Source organism: Anarhichas minor, unplaced genomic scaffold (genome assembly GCF_050575085.1).
Source record: "Anarhichas minor isolate MPS153535 unplaced genomic scaffold, ASM5057508v1 ptg000029l, whole genome shotgun sequence".
NCBI lineage: Eukaryota > Metazoa > Chordata > Actinopteri > Perciformes > Anarhichadidae > Anarhichas > Anarhichas minor.
In genome coordinates, this window is record NW_027466475.1 from 2,361,346 (window position 1) to 2,388,936 (window position 27,591).

Here is a 27,591-nt window from a genome sequence, read left to right on the forward strand (position 1 = left end):
CAGGGCAGAGGCAAGGCGAGGTAGTCCGGGACAGGCAGGGTCGGCAACAGGGAATCAGTCCACGGGTGAGTGCGGGAAAGTTGAGCATGAAAGCAAAGAACGATCTGGCAGTGAGTGTGTCTGAGGCAGGGGTTTAAATAGTGAAGAGGCAGAGTGAGCAGGTGAGAGTGATGAGCTGATGAGGTGAGTGTGACTGGCAGGTGCACTGAATGAACTAATTAGGTGAGTGAAAGGTGGATAGAAGTGACAGAGCTGTGACAAATGCATCATGTTGAAGTGGTGAGACCACCTGCTGACAGCCCATATACTCTGTGTGTGTTTGTGTGATGGGCTGGCATCCCGACCAGTGAAGGAACTTGCAAGTCACAAAGTCGTGTATCTGGAAAACGAGACTGTTTTCAAACTAATTACAGTACTGGTGTCTCATGCGATCCTCCATTTATATAATATTTCCTGTCTGATTGGAGGCTCTCAGTCGTGTGTTATTGGGGGCCTGACCCTCTCTTATCAGTTCCATGAGGCCGTCCTTCACGGCTTCACTTCCTTCCACCTAACCGGACTCTTCCTCATCCGTCTTCGTCCTCATCTCACCTTGTTTTGACATCATGTCTCACACGGCGATGATGGGTGGTTGGACAGTTACGGTGCGATTGGACGATGACGGAGGAACAGGTTTTTTTTTTTTTCTTTTTAATCTCCATCTCTCGGTTATTTATTTTTCCTCCTGTGCGACTTAAGATGGCTGCTCGCGATGGAGACAGGCCTGTGTGGCCCGCAAAACACTGCCCTCCGCAAATCCCCCTGTTTATCCACAAGCTTGACCCGCTGGCCTGCGGGGGCGGGGCGGTGGCTCCGTAGATAAATGTGCGCGTGGGCGGTGGTGGTGGTGGTGGCGAAGGAATATGTGGAGAGGTTGGTGATGAACTTAGGTTAAACTTCTGTGCAGGGTGACTCGTTTGACATTATCTCTTCAAGATCCGCTCACAGTGAGTACGTGCAAGTGTGTGTGTGTGTGCGCATTTTAGGGAGTGAACACACACACACACACACACACACAGAGTTACTGGCAAACCGAGGCGACTGTTCTGCTAAGTGGCAATGAATAGGGTCTTGTGATGTGCTCCGGTGCCAGCGCTAAGCCACCCACTGACAGTTAGGCTGATCCCTAAACATGTCTCTGTCTCTGTTTGGGATATAAATCTGTACTCGGAGAGACGCACCCACAGAGGACTGGGTAAGGAATTCGAGGTGTCTTGCAGTAAAGGCACACACACACACACACACACACACACGGGTGTCGAGGAGATGTGGCGAAGGACACATTTCCACGGTGAGAGAGGCGCTCATATCATATTGGGTGTGTCACTTGTCAAAATTAGCTTAAAATGCTCTTTAAAGTTGCTGTGAGGAACTTTTAACTGGTTATGAAACAGCCTAAATTTAGTCCTGATCCCCGATATGACCTACGTCAGTAAACGAGACCATCAGAGAGAAGCTTTCTATTTCTATATGGTTCTGGTGAAACCAGATGAAATCATGCAGGTTCACCAGAAACTCCTTCAGCTCAGACTACGGGGCCTCCAGCAGAGACCGGTCCACTGCGGACAGACCCAGATCCTCCAGCAGAGACCGGTCCACCGTGGACAGACCCAGATCCTCCAGCAGAGACCGGTCCACCGTGGACAGACCCAGATCCTCCAGCAGAGACCGGTCCACTGCGGACAGACCCAGATCCTCCAGCAGAGCCCCCCCCCCCCCCCCCCCCCCCCTTTGTTAGCTATGAGGCACCTACGAATCTGTAAATTAAATATTATATTTCACCGTATTTAAGTCTCTCTGTAGACGATCATGGACTAAATGGCTCATCCACGCCGACACACTTGGATATGAGAGGGTGTGTGTGTATTTTGTGAGTGTCTCACATTTAGATGCACATAAACAGAATTGGGGAACCCTATTGTTCTTTCGTGGAAAAGGAATTTCAAAGAACAAGCGCTCACCCATGCACACACACACACACACCAGCTCCTTATCCAATCCCTCCACTAATTCCCCCTTGGTAGAAGGTGTTCATTGTTTCTCTTTCATTCTAATCTCTCCCTCTCCTCTTTTTAAAATCCATATTAGATTCTCTTTGAGTTGGCCACAATCAGAGGCACTGGAGCAGAGCATCACCCTGCTAATGCTCTTTGTCTCCCCAGATTTGTCACTTAGCATGGAGAGTACACCTTTGTCATGGAGCAGGGTGGGAGAGAGGCAGACTCTCACTTGGGGCAATTGTTTCTTGTCGCAGGCCATCTTAACCTCCTTCCCCCCTTAAGCAAATCAGCTTTGCTCTGGATTAGGGCCCTATCATAGCTCTGTCAGATCTCAGCAGCCGGCCTAAAATAAACGGATCTTTTAAAGTGAGAATTGAAGGGGATGTTGAGATTCTGATTCCCAGAAGTCCCGTGTGTTGTCTTCACCTGGAAATCATCATTTGATATAAAGAGGATCCAGACAGAGATCTCGCCTTATCAAACAAACTCCTTGAGCTTCTTAGTATCCTCTGTTATCTGGCAGTGACGCTCAAACCAGATGGGAGGAGTATCACAATACTATTTATTATTATTTTAGCTGCACGTCATCGTCTACCATGAGACTACAACAGATGCTTTGAGTGAAAATGGTCAGAAGAGATGACTTCTGGGAAAGCACAGTTAATGTATTAAAGCTGCATTCTCTCTAGTGTCCAGCAGGGGGCGACTCCTCTGGTTGTATAGAAGTCTATGAGAAAATGACTCTACTTCTCTCTTGATTTATTACCTCAGTAAACATTGTAAACATGAGTTTATGGTCTCAATCTCTAGTTTCAAGTCTTCTTCAATACAGCATGATGTTCATTTAGTACATTATGGTCCATTTAGAGTCAAACAGACCATAAAGCAGGGTATGCTTTAGGGCGGGGCTACACTGTGATTGACAGGTCTCTACCAGATCAATATATGGCATCTCTAAAAAACCAAGATGGCGACGGCCAAAATGCCAAACTTGAGGCTTCAAAACCGTCGGCAAACAAATGAGTGACATCACGACGACTAGGTCCACTTCCTATATACAGTCTGTGGGTTTTCCCAAAAATTGGCATGTAAAGCACTTTCTAACACTATTTTATAACTGTTCTATGACTAAAAGCCAGTTTTATTGCTTTCATTGTGACAAATTAAGCCAGATTTTGTATCAAAAATTACTGGTCAAGTTTTTTGCAATAGATGTGTGTCTTTTGTGTTGCAGTGTGTACTGTAAATTGAAAAGTTAACAATCCTGAACTGCTGTTTCATGCAGGGGGGAGTAATCAATCCCAGATACAGTAGTGGTGTGTGTGCGTGTGGTGATGTTATTGGCCATTTTAGGCCTCTATGATGGCCAGAGATGGTGGAAAAGTGATGATCAGGCACTTCATAGACCAGGAATGAACTCCTGCTATAATCCTCTGTCTCTCTGTCTCTCCCTCCCTCCTTCCTTCCTCTCTGCTCTTTCTTTCTCCATCACCCTCCTCTCCCTCATTTTCTCCATCGCTCCCTCACTTTTTTTGTCTTCTCTCCCCTTCTCTCTTTCCATTTCTTGACCACCTCCCCCCTTCTTCCTTCCAGCCTCCCCCTCATGTCCCTCTCTCTCTCTCTCTCCAGCAGAAGTGCAGAGCCAGGGCTTTTGCCTGCTGGTAATTTATTTTCCCATTAGCCCCCTGTCTGAAGTGCATGCTCTGGGTCTGAGTGTGTGTGTGTGTGGGGGGGGGGGGGGGGGGGGGGGCTCTGAGGGCCACCCAAAAGAAAGAGCCGAAGAGAGGAGGGCACCCTGGACACGCTGATAAGACGAGAGAGAGGGAGGAACAGAAATGAAGGGAGAAAGACAAGATATGAGATATTGGTTTGGTGTCCGTCTCAGCATTTCTGCTGGTGATGAATTATGAGTTAGAAAAGCTAAAATGGCAGATTTCATGGAACGATTACCGTTGTTTAAATGATTTACTTGGGACGATTGCAATAATCCATCAATTGTTTATCATTTATCAAACAAACATGATTGTTCCGGCTCCTCGTTGTTGAGAATTTGCTGCTTTTTGTGGGGTTTTTTAAACTGTAAATTTAATTTCTCGAATAAAACAAAACATCAGCTTGAGCCTGTGTTTCACATAAACTTTTTAACGTCTAAAATCTAATCATTGTGATAGATTACTGTTGTGCGTGTCAGAGTAGTGACATAAATATACGTTTAAGTCAAGCGTGACCTCGCTGGTGGAGGTCGGGGCGACCATCATTCAGCCTGTTGGCTCGTTGGTGGAGAGATGATAGCTTTTATATCCTTAATGTTGTTGAACTTCTGGAATATTGCTGTTTGTTTGGTGTGTTTCTGTGTGTTTGGCCTCACAAGGTTAGTCAGACGCTCTCCTCTCCCAGTTAGGATTAAACCTTTTAAGGGCTGGTTGGTTTGAGACTCTCCTCCTTTCATCTGCTGCCATCAGAGGTGCATTGAAGACATTCCTCTCTGTCTGTCTCTCTTTCTGTCTCTCTCTGTCTCTCTCTCTAACGGGGAGGAATCCTGTCTTTAGGTCTCCAGGTTCCAGTTGTTTTTGTGCTGATTGTTTACCCAAAACCTGTTTCAGGCCTGTTCTGATCGTTCCTGTACGGACTCCAGTCTGTCCCAGATCTAGTTTCTCAGTGTCATTGTAAACCAAAGACTACTGCTCACACTGAGCTGTAATCTGCCGTCCTTTTCCCTTTAAAACAAGCCTAATCCTGCTCTTGTTGTGACTAATCTTCTCTCTTCACTCTCTTACTTCTTTCACTTTCCCTCCACTGTCAACTGTGACGTTTCTTTTTGTTGCTCGTGTGAGGTAGTTAGTCTGTATATAAGAAGTGGACGTCGTCATTGTGACGTCACCCATTGGTTTGTGGACCGATGTTTTGAAGCTTTGAGTTCGGCGAAGTTGCCATTTTTTTTCTCGCAACCAGTTAACAGAAGTGACCATATCTGGACTGAGGAGTGACGTAGAGACGCCGTATACGTCTCTGGTAGAGACCTGTCAATCACTGTGTAGCCCCGCCCTAAAGCATCCCCTGCTTTATGGTCTGTTTGACTCTAAATGGACCATAATGTACTAAATGAACATCATGCTGTATTGAAGAAGACTTGAAACTAGAGATTGAGACCATAAACTCATGTTTACAATGTTTACTGAGGTAATAAATCAAGAGAGAAGTAGAGTCATTTTCTCATAGACTTCTATACAACCAGAGGAGTCGCCCCCTGGTGGACACTAGAGAGAATGCAGCTTTAACACATGAAGCATCGGCTTCACTCGGCAGAACCGGAGGTTGCCGTCTGGGTTTACCTTAAAGAACTGATCCACAAGGACAAAGTGGTTCTACTACTGAAGAGAAACTGTGTGTGTGTGTGTGTGTGTGTGTGTGTGTGTGTGTGTGTGTGTGTGTGTGTGTGTGTGTGTGTGTGTGTGTGTGTGTGTGTGTGTGTGTGTGTGTGTGAGAGACTGTGTGTGTGAGACTGTGTGTGTGAGACTGTGTGTGTGAGACTGTGTGTGTGAGACTGTGTGTGAGTGTGTGTGTGTGTGTCCATGTGACAATACACATGAAAGCCATTTGCACAGTTCATTCCATTATTAACACCATTGTTATTGTAATTCACATAACCGCACTGATAGTATTGGATGCCTTTTATGTTCATTGTTGCCTTTTTAAAAATACACACTGCTCGGGGAAGAAGGAAAAAAATAAATCCTCACATATAATAGTAGCAGATGAATAAATTGGTCGTAATCTGAGCGCGCGTGTGTGTGTGCGTGTGTGTGTGTATAGTGCGGTATTCATAGGTGGTATGTAAAAAGGCCGTCTTTATCAGTTATCAGGGGAGGCCAAATTGACACAGAGGAATCACTCCATTGTGTGCGGATTCAAAGAGAGATGTGAGCACATTGGATGTCTCCATTTCCAATAACTGTGACCTTGAGGTGAGAGGAATAGCACTGTGCCCCCCCCCCCCCCCCCCCCCACACACACACACTACCACCAATCTGCTGACTGCTGAAATCAACCACAGCCAGCTGATTTTGGGCTAATCGGTGCTACCTCAGGGTTATTCTATAGGGTAAATTGAGTTTGAGGCTGAGTTTTTTCTGATCCGTGTGAATACAAATTACAAAGGCCTGTGTACATTTTTGGTGTGGAGGGGAAGATTTGGAGCTTTGAGGTTGAAGCTGTGTTAACCAGAGAGGAGGAAGAGATGGAAACAAGTCCAATGTGACCTCTGGAAGTCCGGCTGATTGTGAGAACCGTTCCACCAAAGCAGAGAACAACTTCACGAGTAGTAGTCGGAGGGAAACTGACCTCAGGTTGTCCCTTTTTATCCAGTTTTGTTTTGTTTAGTGGCAGCAGGCTTAAGTCTGATAATCATCTGCTTTATGTGGAACCAGTGATTCATCACTTATCATCATCATCACTGTGATACCAGAGGTTTTTAAATCTTTAATCCTCACAAACATACTAAACATGGCCACACACTCACTCCAGTCATTGAAAAATTGTCTACGTAGAACGCTTTCAAACTGTAGACACTGAGTCATTAGTACCAGACAGTAGAAGCACGGATTGTACCATGTAACCTTAATCCCCAACTCATTTTGATTTATTTGAATTGCTTTTTAAAAATAATGTTTCTTAAAATAAGGAAATACATTTGCCATGTATCTGGCAGGTGGCAGGTGCTCATTTTTATTCTCCTGGCAGGAGCACAACAGAACAAGAAGGTTGTCAAATTTAAATTAATATTTGCAAGTTTTTTGCTCCCAAACCAGAAATTTGGGAGCTTTGTCCATTTGGGAATAGATGATGTTGATGTTGTGAATTGTCAGTATAAGTGGTGGATCAATATGCAACATCGATCATTAAAATAAAACACCAATTGACTGGTGACCTGTGTTTAAACAGCCATTAGCGGATTGAGGTGTGTGTGTGTCTTTATTTTTGTGTGTGTGTGTGTCTGTGTCGGACCAGGTCTATACAAAGAAGCCAGGTTCCCTTTTTAAGCACTCAGCCTAATTAATCCATCTCTCGGTGACAAAAGGACTCCCGCCCCTCCTTCCTCCGGACCCCGTCCCATTGGCATTTTGGGGGGCAGAGGGATTCAGCAGGACCCCCGGGCACCTGACCCCTGCCCCCCCACCAGGGGAGCATCTGTGGATCGATTCAGGGGGCCAGCTGGCACCAGGGCAGAGGGGGGGGCAGGACCAGTACTCATACCAAAAACGCACCCTACTCGAACGGAAAAAGTCACTCTGCAACATTTAAATTTTATTATGCAGCGCAGAGAAACTGTAGGTGGGTTTGATATCTTTTATTATTTTATTTACAAAACAGTAAGTCAGAGCGAACTGTTGGTCTTAAAGGATGTTCTGCAGTTGAACTGAGATGCAGCTAGGGGGCAGCATACAGCCATCACACACACACACACACACAGAGGTATTTAGAGAGCATATTGATAGTCCCATTCTCTCCGTAATAAATTAAACTTCTGCATTGTCCTTCCCTTTCATTTTACACAGTCACAACCTCCCAGTCACCCTAATCCCAGCTACCCCCCCCCCCCCGCACACACAAAAACACACACTCTCTCAAACATACACTCACTCACATGCGCACACACACACACACACATTGATTGACAAGCAGCATCCGGGGAAATGGAGCAGATTTCCATTGTTTGCTGTCCCTACTCAAATCTGTTGAAACGGTTATTCCCTTCTTGTGCCGGAGTATTTGCATATCCTTAAGTATTTCCTATTTTCAATATCCCCCCTTCTCCTTTCTGCTAAATCCCCTCTTCTTAAGTGTTTGGTGCATTTAGCAAATTCATTCATAACGTATCTACATGCCCTATTAGCTTAGTCTAATAGCCGGGGTGTAATCTGCAGAGAGATAGGAGGTGGAGAGTTCTTCTCCCCATCTCACTCCTCTCCTGAAACGTCATTATGTTCCACAGCTAAAGCGCCAAGGCTCAAATGTCAGCACGAAATGTCAAGTGGCCTCTCTAGTCAATTGGTCGGTTTCTTCTGTTGTTTTTTTTTATTTAGGTATTGGTCCGAGCAAGGAGCGAGAGATGGAAGGATGGGAGGGTTAGATGAGATGTACGGAGAGAGAAGGAAGGATAGGAGGGTTAGATGAGATGTACGGAGGGAGAAGGAAGGATGGGAGGGTTAGATGAGATGTACGGAGGGAGAAGGAAGGATGGGAGGGTTAGATGAGAAGTACGGAGGGAGAAGGATGGGAGGGTTAGATGAGATGTACGGAGAGAGAAGGAAGGATGGGAGGGTTAGATGAGATGTACGGAGGGAGAAGGAAGGATGGGAGGGTTAGATGAGAAGTACGGAGGGAGAAAGAAGGATAGAATGGCTCGAAAGGGACAGAGGGATTGAGGTTAAAGGAAAAAATAACAATTTTAGGTTTTACGTCTCGTCCAAATGGACTTGGAAAGTAACTCTTGAGAGCAGAACCTCCTCAGCTGGTCTGGGATTCACAACCTTTATTTTTTGGATGAGAGCTCCTCAGCCTGTAATGCTCGATAAAGAATGAAAGCCAGCATTGAACAGATACTTTAACTGAGTTATGAATCAGTTAATCAATGAGTTTAGTCGACTGGTTGTTTAAGGTGTTGACTGGATGGAAAATGAGTAAAGTGCTGACTGCTGTCAGGAGAAAGTGAAAGAAAGAGAGAAATATTCACCAAACAAGAAAGACCAGAGACTACTTAATGGTGTTATACTATCAGATTAGACAAAACTAATATAGAGACATGCGATATTAATCACATGTGGTCTCAATGATTTAAGTAACAGAATCATACATTAAATGTATTCGTAGTGTGAATGTAGCACATGTGTAATGTTTAAATGAATAGTGAGAATAGAAGTCACACGTTTACATGCAGCGATGGCTGGCCCTCACATTTCTCTTCCCTATTCGTAGCTTACATACTTCCTCACTATATTACCAATAGCTTTACCACTCTGTACTGATACTGTGTGTGTGTGTGTGTGTGTGTGTGTGTGTGTGTGTGTGTGTGTGTGTGTGTGTGTGTGTGTGTGTGTGTGTGTGTGTGTGTGTGTGTGTGTGTGTGTGTGTGTGTGTGTGTGTGTGTGTGTGTGTGTGTGTGTGTGTGTGTGTGTGTGTGTGCGCGCGAATACCCTGCGGTCCTCAGCGATAAGGCCGAGATTGAGTTTTCCCCACTGAGCCAAAACCTCTGGTGTGTGTGTGTGAAGACATCAGGAAACAGGCAATGCAGAGCTGGTATCGCTTTATCTCCCGAACACGCCGGAGTGTACGTGTATATGTATATGTGCTCTCAAACCGGTGTCGTGTGAAAGAGAGCGAGCTGCTCTGCTTTGTTCGGCATTGTGCGCACGAGAGGATGAATCCTCGGGGCTCTATCCACAGCTCAGACAAGAAGGTATTTTTCTCTGGTATAATAACACAAGTGTGTGTGTGTGTGTGTACAGTTACATATGCTGATTTTAGACATCCATGCAGTGAAAAGGAGACAAAACAAGGGAAATCTGATGGATTTAAAGAGTAAATGTGGGTTACCACCTCCTGCTGGGTCGGGTGCACACCAGCGTCTGATCCTTACGGTAGATTCAGTCTCTCGTCATGCAAATTAACACATATCAGTTAACTGGTGGCAGTTTCCCATCACACAAAAAACACAGAAAAGAGGGACACGGACATGTGAGTGGTATCAACACAGCAAGGAGGTGAACCAGTCTGCTATTCACGGACAGCATGGTGCTTCCATAGCCGGACTCACAGCAGACAAAATCATTCGGTTTTTTTGGAGAGAGAGAGAGACATAGAGAGAGAGGGAGACAGAGAGAAAGAGACGGAGAGAGACACAGAGAGAGACAGAGAGACAAAAGGTTGGACAATCCCCAACTGTTTAGTTAGACAAGGCTTTCCTGCTGTTCTTATTTTTCACACATCAATCATCGGCTTGCATGCGAGCGCACGCACACACAAACACACTCACTGATTCCATAACTCTTATCACCTGGTCTATGTGGCATATTTCCCAAATTCCAATTTGACTGCTCTCCTCTGGCCCGGAGCACATCTCTGAAAAGAAGAGCAGCAGAAATGTCTTCAGCGTGGAAATATCATACAACTGATCTCACAATGAGGAACGCAGGAGGACACACATTTAGAGCTTGTCCTGGATTTACCAACCAGCAGTGACCAAACACCCCATTATTGATCGGGATGTTGTAATCACCGATCATCAGTGATGAAGGAAGTCTGTACTGAACCTTAAACAGTTGTTTTCTTGCAGAATATCCTCACATTAAATTCAAAATGCTGCCTTTTCTCTTTGTTTTTCCCTTCGATCCCCTGCAGTGTCGACGTTCTATCTGTCTCTAATCACCTGAATATGTGCTTCATGTTTCTCTCATCCAGGAGTCTCCATCAGGACGAAGGAAGGCTCTGGCCACCAGCAGTATCAACATGAAGCAGTACGCCAGTCCGATGCCCACGCAGACCGACGTCAAGCTCAAGTTCAAGCCGCTGTCCAAGAAGGTGGTGTCGGCCACGCTGCAGTTCTCCCTCTCCTGCATCTTCCTCCGTGAGGGAAAGGCCACGTAAGTCTCACTTAACGCCTGTTCTCGGTACAGCTGGGGTATCATTTAGATTTAAATATTCAAATTCTGATTCACACACTGCTTTGAAAAGTTGAAGCTCTTGTTCCCTTTTTGTTTTGCTTTTTCTCTGGTGTTCACTCGTCCAGGTGGCCTTTTTTTGGCTGCAACCTCTGGTTCTGAAAAGTGAAACCTAGTGTTTTTAAAACCTGCATTCTCTCTAGTGTCCACCAGGGGGCGACTCCTCTGGTTGTATAGAAGTCTATGAGAAAATGACTCTACTTCTCTCTTGATTTATTACCTCAGTAAACATTGTAAACATGAGTTTATGGTCTCAATCTCTAGTTTCAAGTCTTCTTCAATACAGCATGATGTTCATTTAGTACATTATGGTCCATTTAGAGTCAAACAGACCATAAAGCAGGGGATGCTTTACCTTGTGATTGACAGGGCGTTTAAACAATGTAAACAATAACATCTTATTGAGCGTTCGGTTGTACTTCGCTCCACCAGCTAATGTCGCTGCTGGTTGTGAAAAAAAACCAAGATGGCGCATCCCAAAATCCAAGACGAGGGTGTGTTTACCCTTTAATGACGTGTTTACCCTTTTTGCTCTTTCATTTCTTTTTTTTATGTTTTAAAGATGCGAGTGTTGAACAGAGAAGCTTTGATTGCAGGTCTTTTAGAGACGAGACGTCCTCAGAAATCACATCAAGCTTATCTGTCTGGGTTCTTGTGTTGCTCTCCTAAATGTATAAAAAAATGTATAAGAATATCCACAGACATAATGTATGTACACACATTTCACACGTCTGTCTCTTTGATTGCTCAAAGACTTTACAGACACACACACACACACAGTGTTTGCAGCTTCTCATTCATTCTCACATATTCATCTTTGATATCACCAACTTTCATTCGAGGACACATTCTCAATCTCTGTTTTTTACCGTTTGTTATTCATTCTAATTTGATAGCAGCAACTTTCATTTACAGACACACACACACACACACGCTGAGCAACAAGGCCTTTGTTGTGGCGCGGGCGGCGGGTCGATGGAGCGTAACCCTTGTTAACCCTTCGGGGAATGATGTCGACCACACACAAACAAACTCAATCACACCAGTTCAAATGAGCCTGTGGGCCTGGGAAACACCAAACACAAAGAGCAGAGAGGAGAATACACTGATTATGAGGCAGCCGCTGGTTGTGGAGGGACTGATGGAGTACACAGGATGACATAAAACACAAGGAATACTGTAGAAAGTTGATGCGTCTGTGAGTAGAGCGATGGTGGGAGGGAAAGAGCGAGAGAGGAGACGTTACCGCTTTAAATGTGTCTACAGTCAGGTGTAGAGATGGAGGTCTGAAGAGAAGAAGGATGGAGAGCTATAACAATCGTTATGTGTCATCAAGAATTTGTTAGTGGGTTGAATTGTGTGTGTGTTCTAGCCAGCATATTGAAAATACAAAGCTGTATGTATCCGTTTTGATGGGGTTTCACTTCATAAACATGAGTTTCTGTCTGTGTTTTATTCTCATGGTCCAGTGATGAGGACATGCAGAGCCTGGCCAGCCTGATGAGCATGAAGCAGGCCGACATCGGCAACCTGGACGACTTCGAGGAGGAGAACGAGGAGGACGAGGAGAACCGGGTCAACCAGGAGGAGAAGGCCGCCAAGATCACAGGTGACCGGCTCAATTATTCCTTTGCATGGTTCCGTATGAGCCCCAGATCAATGACACCCCAATGACAGTGATGGGCAGCATTCATGCTTTTCCTGTGCTGTCGGTCAAACCTCCGTCAACGGTAAGTCTTCTCATACGAGCAAATCAGCTTGAGCCGTAAAATGCTCAAAATGTCAATGACATCCTCCTAAACTGGCAACATGGCCGATTAAAATCTCCATTTGAACCAGGGACTTTGCTTCTTTCTTGATTTCTTTTGTTTTTCTGCTCCTGTACGTGTGCATGGTTGCATACATAAGATTATAAATTCATGAGTTTCATTTACAGTGTTTTGTCTGCTTCTTTTGCTTAAGCTTTAATTCCCCCCCCCCGCCCCCCGCCCCCCGCCCCCCATCCTTTACTCCTTGCTTCCTTCCCTTGTTGGTGGACCAGTCGACTGGTGGTTTACTTCCATACGTACACGTTGGGGATTCATTCTGTGGACTCGGTGCTTCCTGCTTTGCTTAATCCAACTTTTCTTCATGTTAAGCTTCATGCTTTCTTCTCCCTTCCCTGCTCTTTGTCTCATTTATATGTATATGCATCGAGCGCCTACAGCGATGCTTCACTAGCGTGCATCTCTCAATCAAAGGCCTGGCCAAGCTGCCAAACCCCCCCCCCTCCTGTCACATTCCCCTCATGGATGCTACCTACCCAGCAAGCCATGCCAGCAACACTAACGCTAGGCTAACCCTGCAAAACACATGTTCTCTTTTACTTACAGTATGAGGAAAAGAGAACATATAAACACCTAAAGAGGATGTATTGTACATCTCCATGAATATATATTTTGTGGGTGTGTTGTTTGTGATTCTGTATGTATGTGTGTGTGTGTGTGTGTGGGTGTTAAATGTGTTAAACCTTCCAAGATAACCGGCTAGAAACATCTGTAAGAAAAGCTTATTTAAAAACATGCAATATAAAATGAAAGTTGTCCATGCACAATCAACAGAACATCAAGGATAACACGAACAAAAGTCACAGTGCTTATTTCCATCGTGGTTCTCGTTGTGGTTAGATGTCATAGAGGAGTATAGCATATCAAAGTACAAGAAAATCATTACTTTTTAAAGTGACTTTCCAATGACGGCTTCTCATTGGCTGGTTAAAAGTACACACTTCCTATTAACACTGTTAATTAACAACTCTGCCCACACAGCTGTCTTTTGTTTGTTTTCAAAAAAAACAAGGGTTTCAGTTTTGCCTGTAACGTGTCTGGGTTTCTGGTCTGTTTAACGCTGTTGGGAACCTTATTCCAGTCATGAGCACCCGAGTATCTCAAAGAACTTCAACACTTCCGGCTACTGATTCTTACCAAATTAGAGTTTTTGTATTTGGTGAACTAAATGGATCGTATTTCTAGAAACAAAAGCAAAGCAGCAATCAGTGTACGCTCTAACACCGGTAACACAGACTACCGCGGAGAAGCCTAGCATGCAGTTTGATGTGCAGCATTTACTGCATATTTTATCAGCGTTTTGTATGTATTTGGAGATATAGATAATAGCAAAAACACTGCTATCGTGAACCACACTCTGAAATACATGCGCTCACTGTAGCTTACTGAGTGGATGTTTCTCAATGGGACGTGTCATTTTTGCCTTGTTCACTGCTATTCTTCCTTCCTCCCTTCCTGTATGGCCCTGTCCTTTACAGAGATAGTAAACCAGTTGAATGCCCTCAGCTGCTTACATGATGATGATGATGATGATGATGGTCTCCTAAAGCGAGCTCGCAAAGCAACCGCTAAGCCTGCCGCTTCCTCCCAAGGTCTTTTTTCACCTTTCTCTCATCCTGTGATCCCGACTCATCTCTCATCGTTGTCTCCTCTACACTTCCATTCATTACCTCCATTCCTCTCCACATATTTCCATATATTCTTAATCCTTCCTTTTCCGTCTCTCCTCTCTCTCTGTTTCTCTCCCTCTCTCTCTCTTTTATTCAAACGCCCCATCCCCCGATCCTCCTCGACATTGGTATTGTGCTGGTGTTGTGGTTTATTGGTTCATGTGGTGATGTGCTGTACAAGGTGTTGTGAACACATCAGTTGTTTGGTTCCTATTCTTTTTTCTTTTTTTTTACCGTGTTCTTTTCTGCAATTGGTAGTGAACCAGTCGAAGTAAATGGTATCCAACAAAAACTATTCTTACACCAAAGAAACATCTTTTCAGGAAGACAAAAAATATTTGTTATTGTTTTCAAATTGGAATTAAGTGCCTTTGTTTTTAATTAAACTGTGTATTGCATCTGTGGTATTTTCATTGGGCCTCGAGCTTGTGAGACGCTTTAAAGTCAGATGGGGTCGGGTCGGGTTAGTGGAACACAAACGTTGAATCAGGGATCTCAAACTGTGTGCTGTGAAAGGACAAGAGTATAAGTTTCTTACTACACGGTTTCACTGGCTAGTTCCTCACTAAGTTCAGAGTTCAGGGTTCACTATTCACTGGAATGACGATGAAATCTGTAAACTTGGACAAACCCAGTTACTTTCTTGTGATGCACGGATGGACGATTCTTTCCGTCTTACATAGAACATTTTAATTAATTTGTATGTTCGTAATAAAACAGTTAGTAGTTCTAAATGTTTTTAAAGTTGTTCCTCCACTAGAGGTGTAACGGACCGTTGTCGATCCGTATGGATCCCCCTCACACCACACATGTGAACCTTAGAGTAATTACACAGTTTAATCATCATAGGGTTAAATAAAGTTTTACTGGCGATCGTTACCGGACGATATTTAGTAAAAATATGCGACATCTGCATTTATGCTTTCTATTCGCAGAACCCTGATAGTTGTGAAAAACAAACAAAGGAGAGCAAGTAGAGTAATAGTGGCTGCACTGCTAAAGATGTTCTGGAGCCTTTGTAGACCAGCTGCTATAACAAAACAAAACAAACGTGAATCTGTATCTGCCAATATGGATCATCAATGATCATTAATTGGTATCGGCAAAAAAATTGTGATTGGGGGTCTCTAAATGTTATATCTGCTCCATTTTTTATTTTTGAAAGACTCAAATCCATTATACGATCCAAAACATTTTAGGATCCGTTGCACCTCTATCCTTCACGGACTGGCAAATCCGATAAATGACACGGATGATCAGAGGACAACCGGCTGGTTTTGATTGGTGTCTAATTGATCAGTGCGTCTCTAGTTTTACACAAAGCTCACTCTGGGTCCTTGGATTCTCAGCTTAACTCTTCTCCACTTCTTCAGATGTAAATACACACCGATGTGCACTTTCCACGGGGCCCCTAAAATGGGTCATGAATGTTGTCGGAGAGGAAGTGCCGCACCTCTTATCGGCTCACCACCCTGCATATAGACCAAGAGACACGCAGCACTTCCTCAGATCCTCACATTCTGTAGCGCTCAGCAGCTCTTCTTGGCCTCCTCACACACATTTACCCTCTTTTTTTAAACTTGACCCACTCCCCCTGGCAGCATGCGAGGGGCGATGAAGATGAATTGGACATTTCTCCGCCCTTCTCCAGCTGGGATCTCCATAGCAACTCTCCACCGTCTCCCCCAGTAACCCTCCATACCACACAGATTTTCCCAGAATGCCCCTTGCTGTACATGCACTGAAGTGGGGGCTGAGGAGCACAGAGAAGTTTAGGCAGCGCTCCACCAGCGAGAGGGATTTCTTTAACAAGACTGAATGGTTCACTCCAAAGTGCAGATATTGTTATCTTTGAGTTTGTGAATGTTTGTATTCATTTCATTTTCTCTAGCTGTTATTTTTGTCACTCTGTGGTTCGTGTGTTTGACTTTTTGTTTGACTTTGTGGCAACAGAGCTCATCAACAAGCTGAACTTCCTGGAAGACGAGGATCAGGAAATGCCTCCCGCCATGTGCTCAAATCCCTTCGACGAGCCCGACGACGAGCTCCATCCGGACCACCTCAACCCGTTTGGTGATCCCGACGAGGACGGTACGTTCAACAAAAAGAGATCCAGTCTGATTTCATTGTGCTGGGTGGATTTAGATCTGAAGTCGTGTTTATTTTGGGGGGTGTCTGTAGGTTTGGAGGTGCACATACCTTGAATGTGTGTGTGTGTAGTCATGTATAGCAGGAAGGCCTCAATGCTTTCAGTCAGACAGCTAAACCAATATTTATGTCTGACCACCTGAGTAGCCAGGTGTATTATGGATTATTTGTTTTTTTAAATGGTATGCTCACACACACACACACAGCTCCCACTTTGATGTTTGTTCGCTTTGATCTGAACCTTATTGTCTGTGGGACTAAGATTCTGCTTTCTCGTGCATCATTTTTTTATATATATTTATATATATATATATATATATTCTCATAACATCTCTTGTGTGACATCTAAATCTTATTACATTAGTATTGAAACATAACATAAATTAACTGGTTTCTTTTGTTTTAGGTCTTTTTTGATTCAGTAGCAGCTGTGTGTTGGTTCCTGTTGGTCTGAGCTCTCAAAAATACTTTTTTTTTAAATTGTTAAATTAAGCAAAGTTGTTCTTTTTGGCCAGCTGACAAATGTACTGGGCCGTCCACACCAAGAACAATGGAACAATAGAACGATAACGATGTGAGCGTCCATACTTATCCACCCTCCTGTGTGGAACAAATACAGTTTTGTATTCTGATGGACGTGTTTCTATCGTTCTCTGAAGGTGATCATTACTTTATCTTTCACTATCGTCTTTATATTTGGGGTGCAGACTCTGCCATCCACTTCAGTTAGAACAATTCTTAAAACTCTAATCTTTAGTTATCATTACAGTTATCGTTCCTGGTGTGGATGGCTCTTAACGGAACTATCATTTTTAAAAGTCAAGCTCCAACATATAGACGTATCTTAATTGTCTTCCTCGTGAACTCATCATATGGATAAACAAACTGCAAACATGAATTAATAAAGAGATGGAGTTAGACATCTGATAGAAGGCAAATACTTGAATTGGCACAATAAAACAATCCGGATGGAATCCACCGGTTGATTTGTTGCTCAGCTATTTCTTTATATGGTCGTGAGAAGGCAAATAGGCAGGAAAGTCCATAAAGCTTAGCTAGTTACCAGGACCTCTGCTGCCCAACTCACTACCAAAGCTCTTAAATAATGAAAGTAATATTGAGTCATTGTGACTGTTTTTAAACGACATGTTGTCGTTTTCAGAGCCCCCCGCCCAGCCGGTGTCGAGGCATCAGGTCGACGACGATTCCTTCTTCGACCACGACACCTCGAATCCGTTCGATGAGCCGGACGAAGCCGGGACAGAGACGCCCCCTCCGGGGAACCCCTTCGACGAGCCCGACCGGGACGCGGACCTCCAGCCGGATCCAGAACCCCCCAAGCCCAGGCAGAGGAAAGGAGTACGGCCTGTCGACATGAGCAAGTACTTGTACGCCAACACCTCTCACAACGAGGAGGAGGAGCTTGACGAGTAAGACCTTATGTCTTCATTGTGTCCCATTTCTTCACCTTATTCTAGTCTATTTAATCAGCCGACACAGGACATGGTGCGTTTAGGAAAGAGAGTACACAGTGCACGTTTTTGCATTAATCACACTGAAGCCTCTTTCTGTATGTATACAGTACATTTAACCATTTGTGTGTGTCAGAGTAGAGAGCTTAAAGAGCTTCTGTCTGTTGAGTTTCCCATACTAGAAGCCGTCTGGAAGGATCCAGACTTCCCAGCTTGGTAACTGTTGGCAGGCCAAGTCGTGCAAGAAACCCTCCTTATAAATGGGTACTTGTACCCCCCCCCCCCCCCCGTCAGAGTGACGAAGCGGCTCTTTCAACGGGAACAAGGGCCCTGTTGTTTCTCTGCATTCTTTAACCTTGTCTCCCTCCTTCCCTCCCTCCCCCATACTTTCCCTCCTTAACTTCCTCCCCCAGACTCTGCTCATTTTTATTTCACCTCCCTCTTCTTACATCTACAATATGCATCTCCTCTCCGTAAACCAGAATCAATTAATCAATCGATCAGTGATAGCAGAGCAGGCAGTGACACTGAGCTTTGAGAAATAATAAAAAACAGACGTTTGCTACTCAGAAACCATGCTGTTAACATCTGTTTCCACCTCAGTCACTCATTAAATGTTGTTATGAAAACTCGCTACGTCCACACTAATGCGTTTTAAAACAGTGAAACTAGAGATTGAGACCATGAACTCATGTTTACAATGTTTACTGAGGTAATAAATCAAGAGAGAAGTAGAGTCATTTTCTCATAGACTTCTATACAACCAGAGGAGTCGCCCCCTGGTGGACACTAGAGAGAATGCAGCTTTAAGACACTTCTCCATCGGCTTCACTCTGAAGAACCGCCTGGATTATAATAACTAAAATATTTTCTTCCGGAAAAGGCGCACATGACTTTTAAAGGTCTCTGTTTCTGACCGTCCAGATTAAAATCCAAACCCTGTGTTTTAAAACTAAAAATGGGTCCGCAGCGTTTTCAAACGTCTCCGTTTTAGGGACTCTAAAACGGCCGAGTAGTGTGGACGCTAGCAAAAGTTATGCGTTTTAAAAAGCGACAACCTATTAGTGTGGATGTAGCCTAAGAGCTGGAACAGGATTCTTAATCTGTGGGGATCTCCCTGCAGACGAGTGGCCTACATTGTAAATGTGAACTCGTAGGTTTTTGGCTGTTGAGAGAAGCCGTCACGCGGACGGCCACAGCGCTTCGGTCTAAAGACGAGACAGGTTATTGACTGGCATGTTTCTTTTGCTCCGTCTCTTACACCGGGAGCAGTCCCTCCGCAGAATAGAGAGTTCAAGAGGGCAGCGCGCTGTTTTGACTGGAGCCCTTTCACATGTCTTTTAGCCAGCGCTGGTCTGTTAAAGCTGCTCTAAAGGCCTGCTCTGCTTTTCTTTTCTTCCCTCTCCGTATCGCTCTGCGGTTAGATAGACACTGAGTGGCTCTAACCTTCTCTTTCAGACAGATACCTAGTCAATCAGCCTCCCCCCACCCACCCACCCTCTCCATCCAATTCTCTTGTTTGTTGAGGATTGCTTGTTGCATGTTGAGTGAATGTCTCAAGGCCGTGCCCCTGCTTTCAGTGCCACAAGCATGCCTGTATATTGATAACACTCTGGTATGTGTGTGTGTGTGTGTCTGTGTCTGTGTGTGTGTGTGTGTGTCTGTGTCTGTGTGTGTGTGTTTGTGCGCGCTCCTGCCCGTCTGTCTGTCAGTGGTCCACCTTGGGCAGTAAGGATATGAGGTCACGCAGACCTGACCTCGGTGCACCTGCATCTTCTATTACCTTCCCACCCCGTGTGTGCTCTTCATTGTATTGAGCCAAACTCCCGTTTCCATGTTGCAATTTCCTCATGTTTAACCAAACAATGGGGTCCCAATGGTGCCGCTAATTACTGCTCCATGTTTTTAAGTTCGCTCATCTCTAAAGTGTCTGGTGTGCTCTCGTCTTATATATAATGTCCCTTCATCGCATTACTATAAATCTATAGCTCATGTAAAAACGTTCTGTTTTGTTTTGCACGAATCAGCCGTGTTTATTTTTTGCACACAGATTTGGTGACTTGTTTACAAACACTGTTGGTCTTTGAGGCAACAGGTCACATAAATCTTAATGACTTCACACTCCTCCATCTGTGCACATCACTAGAACTTCAATTAAAAAGTAACATGGCGGCTTTTTTCGCCTGCTTCCTCAGATCCAACCCGTTCTACGAGCCAAGGACATCGAGCCCCGCTGGCGGCTCCTCCCCGGATTTGGGCGGCGGCCAGAAGAGGAGGGCCCCCCCGCCCCCGAGTTCCAGCCCCGGCCTCGGCCCCAGTCCTCCTGCTCCCAAACCCGGCTCTGGCCCAGACAGGGAGAGAGTTCAGCCAGTCGGGCCTGGCCCGGTCGCAGCGGTGATGGGGAGAGAGCTGGCCTCCTCGTCCCCGAAGGTAAACAGGCTTCACTTGAACCGAATTAAACTTTAATTTATCCCAACGACAGGCACACAGACAACAAAACAACAAATGTGATTAATGTTTAAATAAAATACAGGCTAGCAGTTTCAGCAGTGTGTTTTCACACACTGTTTGTAGCTATAGCCATGAAAAGTAGTGCACGATGGTTCTTATATTACCCACAAACAAAATTAAACTGATGGGTCTGAAAACACCGGTAGTTTACCCAGAAGCTGTTTATGTCCCGTGTGAAACCAGAAGTCAGCGTTAATTTATTCGTTGTGTAAGTTTCGGACTTAAAGCCACTTCTGTAGATATTTCAACCCAAACCACGATCTCCTCCTAAACATAACCAAGTTGTTTCCTGTCAAGTTTATTTTGAAAAGACTTTATGTATGCAACGAGCATTAATTGACAAGTGTTGCTGGACAAAAACGAGGATTAACTTTTTGTGAAATATCATGAATGATACGTCTGTGTCTCGATGCGTTGGGATGTTGGAGGAATGTAACTCGTTTTCCCTGAGCAAGTATTGAAAACAACCTCCCATTAAAACAAATGGTAAATGAACACGATCAGTCATACAATAACTTATTAATGAACTTTATTATGATTCAGAAATGTGGATCAGAAAATTGGTTTAAAGAAATCCACAGTGTAACACTGCTTCTTGGAGAATTCACTGTCGCATAGTCCTCCAAAGAAAGATTTAGGATGTTTAAGTCTGATTCCATTAACCCCTCAGTAATGTTCATCAAATACAATAAATGTAAAATATTATTTAGATGGGAACCGACATTTTAACACAAACACAACCCTGAAATTTCAGTTTCATTCTGGTGTGTGTGTGTGTGTGTGTGTGTGTGTGTGTGTGTGTGTGTGTGTGTGTGTGTGTGTGTGTGTGTGTGTGTGTGTGTGTGTGTGTGTGTGTGTGTGTGTGTGTGTGTGTGTGTGTGTGTGTGTGTGTGTGTGTGTGTCCACATACAGTGGCCCTTACATTAGCTTTTTTTCCGCCTGCACAATCCCATCTCCTGCCCCATTCTTTATGCTCACAAAACTCCACAGCTCCTCATTTGCATATAGGTATTTGTTTATTGGGGTGTTTTCGTATGTTTATTTATTTATTTAAATTAGGTAAATCATGGCTGGGTCTAATTAAATGGCTGATGGTCACACACACTCACGGCAGGAGTCAGACCACTGGTGGGGAATGATTGGCTGGGGGGGGGGGGGTTAAAAATGTGTGTGTGTGTGTGTGTGTGTAGAGGCTCAATGAGCCTATGTGGGGCTTAAACACAGGGGGCTTAACTACAGCAGAGCGATCACAAGGGGGTGTTGACCCCCTGTGCACATACACACACACTCTATACAGTTACTTATACACACACACACACACACACACAGGTTCTTCCTCCCCATGCATCTGGCTAGCTGACTGTTTTAGTGTAGCTGGGCGGTGATGCTGGCTGTCCATGTAATTATGGCACAGTGCCTTTATCACCCAGCTGCAGTTGCCTGTGACCGTGGGTGAGGGGGCCTAAACCACTTTAATTACCCAGAGCCAGTGGCCTGTGGTGGGCCACACTTCGCCAAGAGATGCCCCTGCCTCTGGAGCTCGGAGGTGGAGGGAGGGAGGGAGGGAGGGATGCAAAGAATGAATTGTGGGTGAGGGTTGAAGAGGAGGGGGGGTGTAGTGAAGGAGAATAGGTGAGAGATAGTGAAGGGTGGGGGGAAAGGAGAACAGTGGGTGGGGGGGGAGCCAGGGAATAGTAGAAGAAGAAGAGATAGGATGTTCACAGTAAACAAGGAGAGGCCTACAGGGTTTGTTGACATACACAGCGAGTGTGAATAGGTTTCTCTTTCTTATTCGCACTATGACACACACACACACACACACACACGCCTCAGCCATGTGTAGGCTGAGAGATGACCTTTGAATGTATGAAGTCAGAGAGGATTAAGTGGAGACATTCCCACTATGAGAGGCCAAGACGAAACCAACACATCACCGCACTACGAACGTGTGCAGCGTGTAGATGTGTGTGTGAGCTTGTGCTCGCATGCATGTTTGTATCTGTTCTTATAGTTTTTCTAGCATGCCTAAGGCTCAGTTCAGTGAGTTATAACCTTCCCCCAAAACACAGCTCACCTCTCTCTTATTAGAGGTTTCAAGGTGTTTATATATTCTACATTTATATTTATTTCGACCCGACTATTCATGTGGCCAATTGCAATGTAGGGCCGAGATAAAAACACACACACGTGCAGACAACTATGTGTAATCTCTGAATGTGAATATATGAATTGATATATTGAAAGCCGTTATACATTTACAACCTGCCCTGAAGGGTTTGAAACGTCTCGTATGTGTTCTGTTGAATCTGAGAAGTCTCTGCTAAACCAAGAACAGATTAGCATTTCTTGAATCCCATTTACATTCATTCAGAGCAAATGCTAACATGAGCTTTGACTGCGTGATCGCCGGAGTTACACAAAAACAAATAGTTAAAGAGTGTAAGTGCTGGAATAATGTTCTTATGATCGTGGACTGATGGGAATAGAAGGAAAAATAGCTGCAGCTTGAAGGCTGCATCGTTTTCTCTCAAGATAAGAGGCGAGGTTCAGAGGAGGAGTGACTGTGGATCATGGAGGAATTATGATGTGAGCCACTATAATACCTATGTATTATACTATATAGTGTCAGTAAAACTAAACTCTCTTGTCCTTGTCTTGTACGAATTCACGTGGGAATTAAACTTTGTCTCGGGTGTACTTTTATCCTCCTCGTCATTGCATTAAAACCACCCACTTCTGTGCCAGCCTGTGAAGAATCGGCACATCTACAGGACATATGGCGTGCACCCGCTCGCTCTGTACACAGGTATTACACGTATGGATTGGATTTACATTAAGCTCTGACAAGAGCTCAAAGCTCAGCGGAACACACGTTCAGCAGATTTGTGGACTGGATACGACGGCAGCAGCTCGAACGCGTTTATTGAGACATGTGGGTTCCCAGTTGTTGGGCGTTTCATCTCCAGACGGTCCACTGGGACCAATGCTTAGCTAATTTACATTTAGCATGCAGGGGCTACGGATGTAAATCTATGGAGGCTTCCAAAGCATTTTGTTTTCGTCACGTACAATTAATGCAATCTTGTGTGCCCGTCTCTTCTGTTTGGTTCTCCTCTTGTTTGCTTTACTTCTGACAATAACAGGTATCAGTTAGTCTCTCAGCGTGAGATCATTTTGTGGTTTTTAACATCAGTTTGTTACAATTAACACACGGCCTCATGCATGTTTATGGCGTCGGAATTTTTCGTGCATTACTGTAAAAAAGAAAAGCTTGACGAAACGATGGTCCACCACAGGAGCAACATGACTTCAGCTGGAGAAGGAGGGAAAGTTACTTTATTTAAATGATGTAGCTGTAGGACGTATGTCATGGGGACGTTTTACATTTATCAGAGTATTGGAGTATGCACGGCTGCATATAAACAGGAATATTAGTAATAGTAATTTTCAATATATATATTTGAAAAAGGTCAAAAACTGAAAATGTTGTGCATGTAGACATAGTCGATGACTATGGGTCATATGCCATTTATTAATCGGGTTTTAGGAGCATTCTTTGGACATGTATTCTGAAATATGCGTCTCAATCTGGACCTTTTTAGGCCAGTTAACACGCGCGACCTCTCACCTGTTTAGACTCAGCTCTGTTTGTTGCACACGAACCAACAAGCCGACGGTTTGCAGTGATGCGTGTCCTAAATATAAGGGCCACAGTTCTGTTTGGAGGGAGAAACAAACCTGCTTTTAAACTTTATGAAAGACTTTGACATATGAAAGGTTTTTGGGATCTGCGCAAATATCACAACACCATTTTTCTTTTCGAGAAGGTCATTTAAGGAATGAAAGAAGGAGGCTGTGTGCATGTAAACAGGAATATTACTGTAATATTCATTTTAAGTATCCACGTAAAAGAGATGTAAACGTAGTTATTGTCTGGCTTTGAATGAGCGTCGGCTCTCTTTCTACCTAACAATCATTTAAAACACCAGACAAACAACTGCAGCTTCTCACAGTTGGCTGGTCAGCAGTTGGACCAGAAGGAAGTGGAGGTTAAGTGCCTCCCTCTGGGTCACTCTCTGGTGAGAAGTCAATACATGTCTTCACCTCAACTCACCAGCAGCTTTCCTCATCTATTGTCCCTTTCATCTTTGAATACAGCATGTCACATGTTTGTTTTTGTTACGATCTCAAGTTATCTCATGAGACGCTTCGTGTCTCTCTCACCAGTGTGCCCGTCCACCGTCCTCTCTGGGAGATATAGATCCTCAAAAGCCGTCAAGTTTTAAGTCTAGCGTCTGTGAAGGAGCTGGAGGGATGGGACCGTCTTGTGGGATTAATGTAAATGAACAGAGGGAGTTCCCGTTGGGCGGGTTGCGAGCTCTGTCTGGTCTGATTCAGTCCATCTCTTTCCCCTCGGGATGATTTCACCCGGCTCTCCGTCTCTATTCCATATTTAGACCGCTCTACACTTAGATGCTCTGATCTTTGGGTTTTTCATCAAGTTTCCGCTTCATGAATTATTTTTTCCCTTATTTTCATATAAAGAAAAGTTGGAAGCCGGTCGTATGTCTGAGGAGAAAAGTTTGATCTGAAAAGTTCTATACTCTGTTAATATTTACTCAAAGAGAGAGGCACTCTTCTAACAATACATAGATCCTAGTGCTGTTGATTACTTTATCAAACACAGCTTTTCTTTTCCACTATTACTCGACTGTAGCCTTTGTTGATCCCTCCAAAGTAAAATAAACATAATCTAACTTCTTTAAAACTCTTCCCTCTGTTTCCCCGTTTCTTTTCACACGCTGGTTCTTTCCAGAGACGAGTAAGTGAACACTAGAGGTGTGTTTCTCTTCCTCCCCTCCAGTTGAAGGGCTTGTGTGATTACTTATGTTAATCAAAGGGTTCAAATTAAATAGAGCTTTTTTTTTTTTGCAGGTTGTGAGAGCTCCTGTGCCGTTGTGTGTGGGGGGGGGCAGAGGCCAGAGCTCTCCTTCCTCTCCCAGACTTTGTTTCCACAGCCCCTCCTTCAGTTCACACTACCTCCAAATTGAAATTAGAATAAATTAACATTATTTAATTGAGTTCGCAGAAGGCTGCGATATTTCTTAATTAGCTTTCACCGGGGTTTCGCGGCAGGAGAGACGACCGGCATACGCACGGTGAAGCGTTGCTGCGGTTGGCGTGACGACTGAGGGGTGTTTTATTTTGGAGGACAGAGTGGTGGTGGTGGGGGGGGTGGAGCCCGAGAGACGAGGACGTCCATCTCTGGTCCTCTGATCTTTGGTCCCGGTCCAAGGTCTCTCGTCTTGTTATCATTGTATCCGGTCCAAAGTTATTCCATCTCCTCTGATAACTTTCTCATACCGTCAAAGAGAGATTAAAAGAAAGAAAACAGTGTTCTCCTGTATTTCTGACAATATGGACTCATTATTTGTTGCCTGTGATGGTGTTTTATAAAAGAATGATGAAGCTTAATGCTAAGTAAGTCTAAATGTATAACAGGGCCAGTATTAAAAGAGCAGTAAACGACATTCAGAGCATCAATACAGCAGCAAACGACTATTATCTTCATAAAGATATAGTGGAGTAATGTCTACCTCTCCCTCTGTGTGTTGTAATCTCAGCTTCTCTGTGCTTTGTTTACATAGCCGGGCCGGCCACACATGCTATTAGTGCATGTGAGTTTGGCCCGCTGGTTAGCTCGCGGCTACCGCTCTGCACTGCCCTCAAATAATAGACGCTGATACCGACGTCTCCATCGGCGGTGTACTTTTGCCATAGTTTCTGCTGTTAGCACGGTTGGCTACGAGCCACGGACTCAGCCGTTGCCATGTTGAGCCTTGAGAGGCAATCGAAATGCACCCAATCTTGTATTTGTACCTTTAAGAGTGACATTTGTCATAAATCAAATACAAGTTACTACATTTACTTGATTTTCTTTGCTTTTTCTTCATAGTTCAGTGGAAAAACATTGAATGTCTGGAAAACATCGATCAAGGTTCTTTAAAAAAAAAAAAAAGTAAATATAAAATGTGATTTGTATAGCTGACGTATATTTGCTGGGTTAAAGTAAAGGACCACAGGTGATCTGTGTCTCTTCCATTTCCAACAGAACCTGGATTCAACGTTAGCTAACAGGTCATAGTGGTCCATTTCTGAAACCAAGCTAGACCACATTCCCTAAGCTGTGTAATATTAGGAGAATAATCCTTGAGAGGAGTGAGGCTCAAGTCAGTACCTCTCAATGTCCCCCCCCCTGTGTGGACCCCTCCCCTCTTATTTGCAGTCTCTGAGTGGTCTGTCATTGGATCTTGTGGGAGAGAGGAGACCCAGTTTCTTCTGACATCTTTGGGCTTCCTGTCGTCGTTTCATGCTGCAGGGCATCGCTGTCATCGGGTTAGGTAGAAAGGTTTAAGACATTACTGAGTACTGACCACAGAAAGTTTAAGGGGATGTTTGGATAAGGCAAAGTTCTGGGTCAGTTTTAGGATATGGAAGTCTTTGAGTGCACTAAAAGAAAAGTTACAGCCATGTTTGAAAGAGAGCTGACGTAGGAATGGTGACTGGATACCCAGTGTTGATCCTGAAGTCTCACGTGGCAGACAGCGATATGTTTCATTTTAACAGAATAAATAAACACCTTGTATGTATTCAGCTACTTCTCAGCATTCATTTTTATACACGGTTTCCGTGAAAGCAGCAGCAGCATGCGTGTTGTGTGTACTAATGTGCGATCTTGTGTGTGTTGTTGTGAGGGATATATTTTGATCCAGTTACTGTAATGCGGCTATCATTTTTCCACCTCTTCCTCTGTTGGGTGCATGTCGAGTTCACAAGTTAAGCACTGCGAAGAGCTCACTCTCCTCAATACCCGCGCCGACTGGTGTAAAAGGGCCTTCCGCAAAGCGCCGCTTGTAATCTGCCTTTGGTAAGTCCTCCTTAGTTTTATCTGCCAAGGATTACCTCACAAGCTGTGAGCAGGAGAGACGCAGAGCAAGAGAGAGAGAAATGAAAAGCAAGTCAAACAGAAAAAAACGATGAAGATGGAACAAAATGAAAACAAAATCGCTGTGTAATCTCTGAAAGAGAGAGAGAGAGAGAGAGAGAGAGAGACCTGCTTTAGAGAAGGGAGGTTTCCCTCGCCACTCATTTAGAGGGAATTGACTAATCCCTCCGTGATTGATGTCTGCTATGAGAGGCTCTATAGC

At 44.3% G+C, this 27,591-nt stretch overlaps 1 protein-coding gene across 9 annotated transcripts in view; it reads left to right on the forward strand.

Annotated features, from left to right (window-relative positions):
* ehbp1 (EH domain binding protein 1) overlaps nt 1-27,591 on the forward strand; it is a 133,322-nt gene that overhangs the window by 24,431 nt on the left and 81,300 nt on the right. For 6 of the 9 annotated variants that reach the window (XM_076104148.1, XM_076104149.1, XM_076104150.1 and 3 more), the window contains exons 6-10: nt 10,497-10,678; nt 12,226-12,365; nt 16,206-16,343; nt 17,563-17,830; nt 20,068-20,302. In XM_076104148.1, coding sequence (XP_075960263.1) covers nt 10,497-10,678; nt 12,226-12,365; nt 16,206-16,343; nt 17,563-17,830; nt 20,068-20,302 — 963 coding nt within the window. Of the gene's footprint in view, nt 1-10,496; nt 10,679-12,225; nt 12,366-14,060; nt 14,175-16,205; nt 16,344-17,562; nt 17,831-20,067; nt 20,303-27,591 lie in introns of all 9 variants that reach the window. The other 3 variants (XM_076104157.1, XM_076104151.1, XM_076104152.1) reach the window with 3 other exon arrangements.